At 31.8% G+C, this 12216-nt stretch overlaps 1 protein-coding gene across 1 annotated transcript; it reads right to left on the bottom strand.

Moving 5' to 3' along the window:
* Positions 1-505: 505 nt before the first annotated feature.
* Positions 506-5370, bottom strand: LOC129899629 (uncharacterized). Its single transcript, XM_055974643.1, has 2 exons — positions 5020-5370; positions 506-965 (listed from the first exon to the last, which is right to left on the bottom strand). Exons 1-2 carry the CDS (start codon positions 5320-5322, stop codon positions 855-857), a joined length of 414 nt encoding a protein of 137 aa, XP_055830618.1. The 5' UTR covers positions 5323-5370; the 3' UTR covers positions 506-854.
* Between the last annotated feature and the right edge of the window lie 6846 nt (positions 5371-12216).

Raw genomic sequence — 12216 nt, 5'->3', positions numbered from 1 at the left:
GGAAGTTATGGAGGTCGAGGATTAAGGTAGAAGGTTAGTAGGTAGTCAAGTATCGTTTAATTTTCAATCTTTGTATTATTATTAGTACTCTCCTATTATCTCGTCGTTTTTTCCCTCATTATTTTCAACAAGACTTTCTTTTTTGTATTTTCTTTCCATGCCTAATTTGATATGCTTTACTTGAGCCAAAGGTTTATTAGAAATAACCTCTTACCTTGAGAACGGAGTAAAATTGCACACTCCCTCTCTAGACCCCATTTGAAGAATTACACTGAATATGTGGTTGTTGGGATATCACTATGCTTGCAACTGAACGACATTCAAACCTAATACGAGAAAAGTGAGATTGTTGTGCTGTATCATCGAATCCACAAGTTCTATATAAATGTATTTTCGTTCATCAATCCATCTCATCTATTTGAAGGTGATTAAAAATAAATTGGCTTCGACATATCTGAAATTTTGTTCCTCGAACTGCAATCTGAGCTACTTAGCATGAACAAAATGATGAGAATTAGCTTTCCACTCTCCCAATATCATGTGCTCAAGAGTACCATCTTTTAAAAAAAAATACTTATCAAGTTGGATGAATATATGAGCTTGCAATAACTCAACGCACACATCCACTTGCTTTAGCAAGAATTATCAAGAACGGCCGAAACACAGGTTGTACAAAATAATGCTGAACGGCCAATTGACTTAAATCTTGATTCGGGTTATTACTTTTAGTATTGTAAAACCAGAACTGTGACTTCAACACTTTACAAGACTTACATAAAAGTCATAAACCTGTCTCCACAAGTGTCATGCTTCTTTTTCTCTCGTCTAACATGTTGCAGTACAAATGTCAAAGTCTACTCTTGACCGGGAGGAGGTTCTTCATCGGATGGCTTCCTATTTCCACGACGCTCATTCCATCTTGACCATGCCCACCTTAAAACAAAGAACCCTCCGATAGCATATACCTGATTTCAGAAACAGTGCAGAAGATTCAGGCAGTAGAATAGAAAAGGCAGCATATGAAGAAAAAGCAAAATCTTAAGCATGTAGGGGCTCCACATTTTGCTCGTCAAAGAGATGATTATTTACAATTTCCTCCTATTCCTTTTTTGGGTGTCACAATTCATTCAACCAACTTATTTCCTCATCAGTACTCTATACTGAGACAAATAAAACTTGAAACTACACCGACAGAAAACAGGAAATATAAGATCTAGAAATTTGGTCATCAAAGTTTAGATCAAGACAGATATAGATTAACCCCAGAAGCATACACAAGCCGTGTCCACGCATAAGGAGAATTAAAGCTTACTATAACTGACTTCAACTGTCAATATCTCTACTTCTCTTCCTTCCTTTGTCGTCTGCCTTTGCGTTGACCTCGAATACAAAATCTTGTGTGCAAATCTTTCATTTCATCCTTGGCTCACTTTGATGTATATATATCCACAGCAAGATAATTCATTTACATCTTTCTAAATTATACAGCTAAATGTTCTGAAACATATAATAGATGTAATAGATGGTTCCACAGTAGTCGTATGGCTATCCCATGTACAATATCTGACATTATTATTATTTTCTGCCTTTTTTTAGAAAGGTAACTTTGTATTCATCAGTACCAAGCTGATACTGGCAGTAGGGTAGTTACAAAAGGCCTAGGATCTTGCAAGGAATAAAAAAAATCTACAAATGATTCTGTATCCACTACATAATTCTCTTTACACCAGAACTGATATGACGAAACAATTTAGCTTGATTCTCTGTATAGATTATTTCTATTCTCAAAACATCTACTGTTCCTCTCTTTCCAAATGGTCCATCAGATACAAGTTGGTGCCACTGACCACTACTTCTCCTGTCTATTCTTATCTACTACATAATTCTCTTTACAACAGAACTGATATGACGAAACAATTTAGCATGATTCTCTGTATAGATTACTTCTATTCTCAAAACATCTACTGTTTCTGTCTTTCCAAATGGTCCATCAGATACAAGTTGGTGCCACTAACCACTACTTCTCCTGTCTATTCTTAGTTTTACGGTTGTTTCAGCACCACAAAAGATCCTTAGTAATCCTTGGCATCACCCAATTTAATATGTATTCTAGCCTAGCTGCTGCTCCTAGTTTGTCTTTTTTATCCCATTTATGATATCAGCACTGCTTTTTTCCCTCAGAATCAATGATAAATAACTGATTAATCAGTTGAGGTACTTACAGACCCCAGTGAATACACTGTTCTTTTCTCTTTCTAGTTTGACAGAGTGTAAACTGCTCTCAAAAGGTGCTAAGGTTGGAGAATATGAACTGCTTTCACTACTGTAGACATACTATACAGTAGCTATTCCCAACAGGTCTGGAATTTCATGAAGACTTTTCTGATGGTAGGAATTCATGCTTCTTCTCAGCACTAATTCTCTTCGATACAATCTCTCAGAAAACAAAGTCACATGGGCCAGTACTAGTATCATATACAAAATGTTGGTTTCAGATAAGAGGTGTCTATTTCAACTCAACATCACTGAGAAGTGAAAGGATAGTCTCAAGGAAATAATCCTTTTTTCATGGAAAATAATCTATTCATCATAAGGTTAAATAGCACGAAATGCCACTAGATAAGCTCTCCAAGAAAACATCTTACCATAAATTCGCTTTGATATGACCTCTTAAAACCAAAACCAATAGTTGAGGTACTAGTACAAAAGTTTCATAGAACGCACATCTTCTTTTACTTCTCTATCTTTGAGAAGTAAAAGGCAGACGCACATCTTCTTTCACTTCTCTATCTTTGAGAAGTAAAATCAGTGCATCTTTGTAAAAGGCATGCTATTACAAAGAGTTGAATACCAAGAAAAAGGTAAAGAATCAAAATTTAGTTTTGATTTTCAAGTACATAAGAATTTCCCGGTAAGCTAAGAATGGAAAATTATCTCCTACTATATTCCTGGCAAAGTTTCAAAATTCAACCCACGGAACAAGAGTTATCATAAAGGCAAGCTAGCCAGATACATGGGCAGATGTGCCCAACGAGTAGGTGGTGGAGACTATTTAGGTGAAAGGACCCTCCAAGTCTAGAATTAAGAAAAGAGAACCATTGATCTAGTCAAGCATAATTAAGTGGATAGGGTGTGATTATAATTCCTAAAAAAATTAGGGTAAAGATAAAACTCTGAAAATTCTTAAAAGATCCATGCGCATAGCGGGAGCTTTAGTGCACTGGGCTGCCCTTTTTATCCATTACCCACTTCCAATTTTTCAAATTTTAAATTTGAATTCCCTCCTCTTCTCTTCATCTTCAGTTTCTCCTCCCCCTCCATTTAAGTGTGAAAAACGATTTTCTAACCAGTGAAGGGGATTCTGTAGTATATCCAACAACTACCGCACATGTATTCTTCTTCTCCTTCAATCTCCTCTATTTAGGTGGAAAGAGATTTTCGAACCTGCGGAGAGAATTATGCAGTAAATTCCAACAACTTACTAAAGTTGTCCAAAATGTTCCAACAAGTACTAATGAGTGTTGGAACGAATTCGGTTGTTGTCAACTATTGTAGACAGCTATGAAGTTGTTGGAACATATTCAATAGTTGACCACCAATTGTTGAGGGAAGCTCTTGTAGTTGTTGGAATTTGTTGTGGGGATTCAAAGAGGATAACTAATAAAGTTGTTGTTGGACAACTAGTTAAGTTAAAAGGGAGCTTTGAGTCTTCTTTTTAAGGAAGAGAGAGACTCATGTTCTTTTTCTTTGAATCTTCTTTTTAAGGAAGGGTGAATCAAGTTCTTTTTCTTTGCTACAAGTGACTCCTTTAATTAGTATTAATGATACATATTTAAAAGCCTCTGAAGTTTTTTTATTTACACAAAGCTCTGGCCCCCATCTCATCTGCCTCCGCCTCTGTCTTTAAACCCACAACAATAGAAATCTCACAACAACAACAACAATACAGAAATTCCTCTTTGAGACTGCATCACAACAACTTCAATAGTTGTCCAATAACTTCTTGTTGGAGCTTGTTGGACAACTTCAATAAGTTGCAACTATTGAAGTTGTTGGATTTACTGCAGAATCCCCTGCATTGGTTCAAATCTTTTTTTACAACCAAATGGAGGAGGAGATGAAGAAGAGAGGAGAGCAAAATTCAAATTTGAAAATCCAAAAGTGGTAATAGTTTCTTTTAAGAAGTTTTGGAGTTTTTAATTCTTACCCCAACATTTTAGTAATTGTTTGCACACCTCAATCTACTTAATTATGTTTGAGCAGGTCAACGTAACTCTTCTTTAATTCAGAACTTGAAGGGCGTTCACCCAAATAGTCTTTAGTCACCTTGCACCATTATCCATCCTTCCATTTACAAAACTACTGTTTTAGCCAGTACCAGAAAAGTTTTGTGTCAATACATTTTACAACTATAGTTGACCTTAGCTTTACACAAATTCTGCATAGCAAACTCTGCGGTCATCTTTACCACCTATTCCTGAATAATACTCTACATTGTTAAAGTCAACTATATGACTCATGAAAGAATCAAACATTCAAATCTCACATTTCCAAAAAGATCAGTTCTCACAAACAGAAGGAATTCAAAAAAATAATTCATTTATTTCTACACGGAATTTCAACAACAACATACCCAGTGTAATCCCACAAGTGAGGCCTGGGGATGGTGGGGGTGTACGTAATTTCAACAAAAACAACATACTCAATGTAATCCCACAAATGGGTTTTGGGGACGGAGGATTGTGCTGAATTTCAACTACAAACACCAAACATAACCAGTGTAATCCCATAAGTGAAGTCTTGTGACAGTGGGGTGTAAGAAATTTCAAACAACAACAACAACAACATGCACAGCGTAATCACACAGGTGGTGTCTAGGGACGGTGTACGGAATTTAAAATGTTAATTTGACATATACACACAGCAAATACCAAATAGTAGTTCAAAAACTAATTAGCACGAATGGTTAAAGGAATTTGAATTTCAAAATGGAAAAAGAGTATAAGTGATATAGAATACCTGCCACAAGACGATTGGGTTTGTATTGGGTTCTTCCCCTTCTGATTCGAGTTTCAAAGAAGGCAAATCCTGTCGTGGAAACTTCACTACAGCAGGTTTTTCCTCTTCTTCAGCTGAAACAATTGGTTTGGGGTCTGAAGTAGCGGCGGTGGGTTCAATCTTCTTACTGGGTGGCGATGGCGGCGGTTTGAAGAGCTGAAGAACACTAGAGATAAATGAGATAAGTGGGTTCATCGGTTTGCTTTGCTGTTTATCGGGAATCGGAATTGAGTCACCGGAGATTGTTGTGGTGGTGTCCGCCATAGCTAAGTTTTTGGAGGTTTTTGAGTTTGGGGAATTGCGTTGGTTACGATAACATTAGTATTAACATTCTTATAAGTTAAAATTGTTTATAAATTTTTTTAAAAAAAATAAGATTCAGACCATTTTTTTTTATACTTATAAACTGTTTAAAATAAGTTTATCCAAATAAACTCAACTATTTATTGAGGTTTATTTTAAGTACAAAATGACTTTAAATTAGTCAATCAAACACTCAAAAAAAATTAAAAACAACTTATAAGTCAATACAAACCGCCTCTATATATAAGAAGTCAAAAGCAGCCAGAAATTACCGGAACAAATGGGGAACGGGTAATGGGCCCCATTTTTTTTCTTTTCTTTTCACAACCATGACAGTTTTACTGGGGCGTAGAGGTCATGTATTTGGATTGAGCGTTAGTAGATTATTGAGCGTATGTTTTTTTCACTATAAGAGTATTTGTAATTTTAAGTTGCTTATTCTTAGATTCCTAGAACAATGTGATAATTTAATTTGCTTCGTTTATTTTATTATCTTGTTAAATTGTAGTGGATCTCAGAGGTGACAGTGGCGATCAAAGTGATATTGATGATAGTAAATTTAAATATAATGATGGAAGTGATAAGTGTGATAGTGACTGACGGTGGTGGTTGCCAATGATGTTATGATGACAGAAGCAGTTGGTGGTGGTAGTGTCACGCCCCAAGAGGATACCATAGGAGTGACCGGTACTCAGAAACCATCTCTGGCTTCCGAGAGAACCACTTGGTCTCATCACTCATTCATTCATCAACGAAAGACTTAAGTGAAAATAAGAATACTTATGTGGGCTCGCCATCATTAGCATCAAATGAAAGAAATAATTTCTTAGAAGAAGTAGTTTCAAAGGAGAACTATTCCAATTACATCATCAAACTCTGACTATGAAGCCTCTAATACTATCAGAGGGTGTCAATGACATGTCCATGACTACCTCAAAAGAAACACAATACTCAACAATAAAAAAAGGATAAAAAGTTCCTCCGAATACAATAAAAACTCGCCAAATAACTGAAAAGTAATGATCTTCAACGATGCGTCTGTTGAGGATCTCTAACACTTGTATCTGCATCATAAAACGATGCAGGTCGAATGATGTCAGTACATAGAATATACGAGTATGTAAAATGGCAGGAAAGTAAGGACAAATATCAAGAAACTCCTCTCTAGAAGACTCAGCTCAGAACTCAACATCATCTCAACATCAATATGTAATGCAAGTTTAAAAATAACAATAATAAGCAATGTTTACTCAGTTAAGAGTTTCTCTAACCGGCAACTATCATTTATGAGCTAGTGATGATACAACGAAGTGATGTCGTTGCCACATCCATCCAATACCTTGCCATGGTAAAGGACATCACCATCTTGGATCCAATCATCAAAGTCCTCTTTTGGGGACTTAAGAGGTATAGCCTCTATCCCACGCCAGCTACATAGTTCTGGGGTTTGAGTCAATTAAACTCTTATCCAACTCGGTGCTCAATACTACTCTCAAAATATGTGCTTATATTAATATCATTATCTAGTTTTATTGAAATTTTATTTAAAACATCAAACTCATCTCATTACCTCTTCGTCAATCATTACACTTCAAAACATCATTTATATCTTATCAAAACATCTTGCTCAAAACATCATTTAAACTCAATTCTTTTGCTCTTTCAAAACTCAATAAAATACATATATAGTATTAATTCAAATCACTCTTTTTGCCAATGAATATTAAAAGCCAACATCTTTACTCAAAACACGTGTGAAAATATTCATGAACATCAAATCAATTAGGGTTCATGGAAAGTAGCCACGAACAATAATTCCAATAATATAAGAGATAAAAATAATAATAATCTCAATGCATAAATATATCTAGCTCAATAGAAGAATAATTAATTCATTTAGAATTCAAGATTAGGGTAAAACTCAACTATAACTCAATTACAATGAATTTAAATATTGGGCGCATGGAAGAACTCAATCCAATGCTATGAATAGCCTTACATACCTAGAATCCAAAGCTTTACTCCGAATTGAAAAACTCAATGAACACTCTTGAACCCCTGACCGTTTCTCCTCGTTGGAGCGTTTTGTGTACTACCCGGAGCATAAGAATCACCGGAATAATTTCTACACTACTAAAAACTAAAACTATATTTGAGAATGAGTAAAAAAAGTGTATATAGAGAAAAGTTGTTTGAGAAAGCTCGATGAATAAAATAAGAAAATAAGGTGGTATTTATAGGTGTGAAGGAGAGACCTGACAATAAATAAAAATAATTACAAAGGATGATCTTGAAAATTCAATGGAGGATTGTGATCTCATGGATGATGTCAAATGGAGGACTATTGATGTCATGGGTGATAGTCAAATTGATCTAAATTTTTCCATGGTTGGTGAGATGAACCTTCTTTTAACGGAATATCCTTTTTCGGAGCTTTATTTGAACAAGATAACTTCCTAATTAAGATTTGGTATCTTCATATGTATTATATCTCTAGAAGTCTACTTTCATATCGTTCAAGAATCAACCGATTTGGATCATCCTACCATGAGATATGGTTTTTTTCTATAAATACTCTATTTCGTCACATCACCATGTCTTGCAAAAATTAATTTATTTGACCTACTTATCCTCTGAATCTTAAGATATGGTATTCATGAAAGTTGTAGGTAGTGACGTTGGGGTTATTCAAAAATTTGAATCACCTAATTTGGACTATTCTATGAAAAATTATGCCCAAAATACAGAAGCAGTATCATTTTCATCGAGAATTGAAATACCATATACAACGTTTTAGGGGGTGTTACAGATAGCTAGTGGTTGGCGATAATAATGATTGTGACGAGGGAGGTGACTATAAGTAGTGGTAGCAGTTGTATGAACAGAGCGATAATGAAAATTATCTATACAAAAATACATCTTAATAATATAAATATTTTGTTTATGATCTTAATGATAAATACATATTCAAACTAAGTACTTAAATTTGATCGTAAGCAGATGTTCTTAATGACCTAAGATCTAAATCATTTAGCTTTAGACTTTCATTGAGTGTAAACATATGGAAGATTCATGACCCAAATTCAATATCCAACAAATATGTTGTGGCTAATAGATAGTATAATTTAATTACTTTTGACACTTTTTAACAGAATTATGTTTGATTGATTATAAAATATGAATTTGGTTAAATAAATTTGATGAGTTAAATAGATCTATTGTTAAATAAAATCTTAATAATATGTCAAATAGTAAAGAACTCGCTTTTATAAAAAGTTTGATTTCTCCAAAATTACTCATTTAGGTATTTGTTTATGTTTGATCAGAACATCTATCTTTTTTCATGATATGAATTTATTAGATTGCCAGTTTTTGATTTCAAAGTTTTATACAGTAGGTTCAATTTTGCAAATACTGATGGATAAAACTTTTTCCTTACAACAACGACGACGACCCAGTGAAATCCCACAACGTGAGGTCTGGGAAGGGTAGTGTGTACGCAGACCTGACTCCTACCAAGGTAGGACGGCTGTTTCCAAGAGGCCCTCGGCTCAGTAAAATCAGATAAGAAAGAAGTGAGATAAGAATAGGAATAGGAATAAACACAAGGAGTTCAAAGCGATATAGAAAAGCAAGCAAAGTAAGATAGGGCAATCAAAGTACAGAAAATAATGAAAGTAATAAATGATAATAGATATTAAACTACGAGGAATTATAGTGCGCTAATACGCCTACTAATATGAAGGAATAACGAGACTATGAACTAGCCTTATGAACTAATAAATTAATATTCCTTTCGTTTCATGACACTTGTCATGCTTTGTTTCAGAGTTATGCTATTTAAATTTTTATAAATATTTTAAGATGTATTTCTTTTACTGATATAAGAAGAGTTGCATGCTAATAGGACTTTTTATATAATTCTTGAATACCAAAATCTTAAATTAATTTAATCTAATTTAAGTTAGAATATTAATCAAATTGATTATGAAAACGAAATGTGACAACTATATATTATGAGACGAACGGAGTAATAAAAAGTTGTGATATGAGAATTGTAAATTACGTCCTTACTTTGCATATATCAAGAAGTTTAGTAGCACTCTCTCGAGTTCTTTTAATTTAGGAAAGTTGACATCACTATTCACATAAAACCTTACTCGAATTGGGAGTTTACACACAATGATACTAATATATTACGATTAAGTGATAAATTAAAGCGAGAACATGTGGTAAAAATATACTTCTTGTTTAGCTATTTATCAAATATCGTATTTGATATACTGAACTTTACGGATCACAATTAAAATGCTACCAAATATGGTGCCAAATATATTAATTTTAATACATAAATAATTTACCTTCTAACTAGATTACACGATTCAATCATATTTTTTTAATCATTTTATAAGAAATTAACAAGATGCGAAAAACTTATTATTCATTAGTATAATAACTATTTAAGTATTATCATTAATCTTGGCAAATTAAATTCCACTTTGACACTACAATATTAATCTCTGAGATATAGCCACACAAGAAAAAAAGATAATGGAATAATAGTTAAAAAGAGTGCAAAGACTTAATTACAAAAGGTTTATATAAAGTCATGTTTTTTCATGGCAGAACCATGCGTTTTAGTCTTGTATAGGTTTTGTATCACAAGTATTTTTGGTCATTCAATCTTAAATTTCTTTAACATCAATATAAAATTTAAGCTTAAGTTATTGCATTTTATCGAACTCATACAAGCCTACAATACTTATTTGCTTTTAATTTCACATAATCGACTCATTTTATCTTGTTGGATATGATTCATCTTTTGTACTTTATATTTTAAAAAATATTTCTCTCTTTTTAAAAAAAAAGAAAGGAAAGAAAGAAAAATACTAGTTAAGAGTAATGTTGATTTTTAACATTAACTAATTATATAATATAATATTCAATTGCTCCTTTTTATTTTCCTAATAATAATAATACATAAGTTATGCACAATAGAATGTGAGACAAAAATGATGAATATGAATATTAGTATAATATAATATATTCTATACAAATATTTAATACATCAAACTAAGAATTCAATAAGATGTTGTATATGATTATTGCATTATTGCTTTTTTAAAATTATAATTCTTATATTATTAATTCACGTATTACAATTCTCGCCTGACTAATAAATTATGTTATTACTAATAACTTGTCTCTGTACCAAAATGACTCCTAAGTATAGTTATTCCCATTGCAAAAGCAAAAAAAGGAAAATAACATATAATACATTTATATATATATGTCTGGTCGTTGTCAAATTTCAACTTCATGTTATTTAATCTTTTCTTTTTTTCTAAATCAATTTGGTTCATATAGTAATATATAAAGCATGATCGATGTTGGACTATGATGTTTTTCAGAATATTATATTGTCCTATCAATGAAAAACAGTCAAAAACAGACTCAATTTTATTAAATATGTATAAATATTGAACTCAATATTATCAACACTCCAACCGTTGATAATATTTTCATAACTTCGAATTAATATATTAATATCAATAACAATTAAATTCATGGTCAAAATATTAAATATTTTTTAGTACATGTATAAAAATCCCGTGACCATAGTTCTTATAAATTATGTTCTCATTAGTGGACAAGTGCTGGCCACCATTAAAATCTACCGACATCATGTACTAAAAGAAAATATAAAGCAAACACAAATTGATTAATAAATTAAGAGATCTATCTTAAGTTTATGCACCTATTGCCATGGGTAAAAATATTAATATTCAGTTTATTTATAAAATAATTATAACTATTATTTCTCTATTTCAATTTAAATATCTTAATTATAACATAAAAAAATAATTCACAACTTTTTTCTTAAATATTTTAAATTATTAATTGTGGTAACTTATAATAGTTATTTGTTTTTTAAAATATAGAATCTTTTATTTTTTAAAAATAAAATTTTATGTTTAAATTTCACAAAAAATAAGTTAATTTGACTCCTATACTATGAATCAATACAATAAATGGAAAGAGTGTGAACAAATAACTACTAACACTTATAATCTGTGTCTCAAGTTCCGTGGTATCCTTTTTTTATTATTATTATTTTTAATTAGTTTAAAAAATATTATCACATTTCGTTGTTTGACAACTAGTTAATGGCTAAAGATGTAAGTTGTTTGAGGTGAGGTATAAAGTATAATAATTTTATGATAAAATGTAGATTTGTTTCATCTCACATTTAGTTGGAGATATTAGATAGTCGTTTAATTATTTATTCCATTATTTTTGTCATAATAATGGAATAAGATATCTCACATACACAATAAAATAATTTATTGATGGCTCATTCCAACCAAACGATTCCTTATCTTTTTTTTTTGTTTTTCCTATTTGAGAATTAAGTGTCAAAACGTCTAATTCATACCAAACATTTTTTTTATTGAGACTCAGTAATACTTTATTAATGAAAAAATTTAACTAAAAGTAACTACTAAAATAATTTTAAATAAAAATAGTTTGATAAAAATAATAAAGTCTTTCGTCGTTTCTTAAATTTTAGGTCCAGATATCACATATTAAGAGAAACGGGATAGTAATTATGAGGCTGTTTGGATTGACTTATAAGCTGTTTTCAGCTTTTTTTGAGTGTTTGACTAACCAATTTAAAGTCATTTTGTGCTTAAAATAAACCCCAATAAATAGTTGAGTTTATTTGGACGACAATTTATAAATTTAAAATAACTTATAAATCAAAAAAAAAGTTTACCTGCATCTATTTTTTTTTTAATAATTTATAAGAAGACTTATAAATTGGTGAAAAAAAGAAAAAGAATGACTTTTGAG

The sequence above is a fragment of the Solanum dulcamara genome, chromosome 1 (assembly GCF_947179165.1).
Source record: "Solanum dulcamara chromosome 1, daSolDulc1.2, whole genome shotgun sequence".
Classification (NCBI taxonomy): domain Eukaryota; kingdom Viridiplantae; phylum Streptophyta; class Magnoliopsida; order Solanales; family Solanaceae; genus Solanum; species Solanum dulcamara.
Note: the sequence above shows the minus strand (reverse complement) of the source record. Positions and strands in the feature narration are given on the sequence as shown.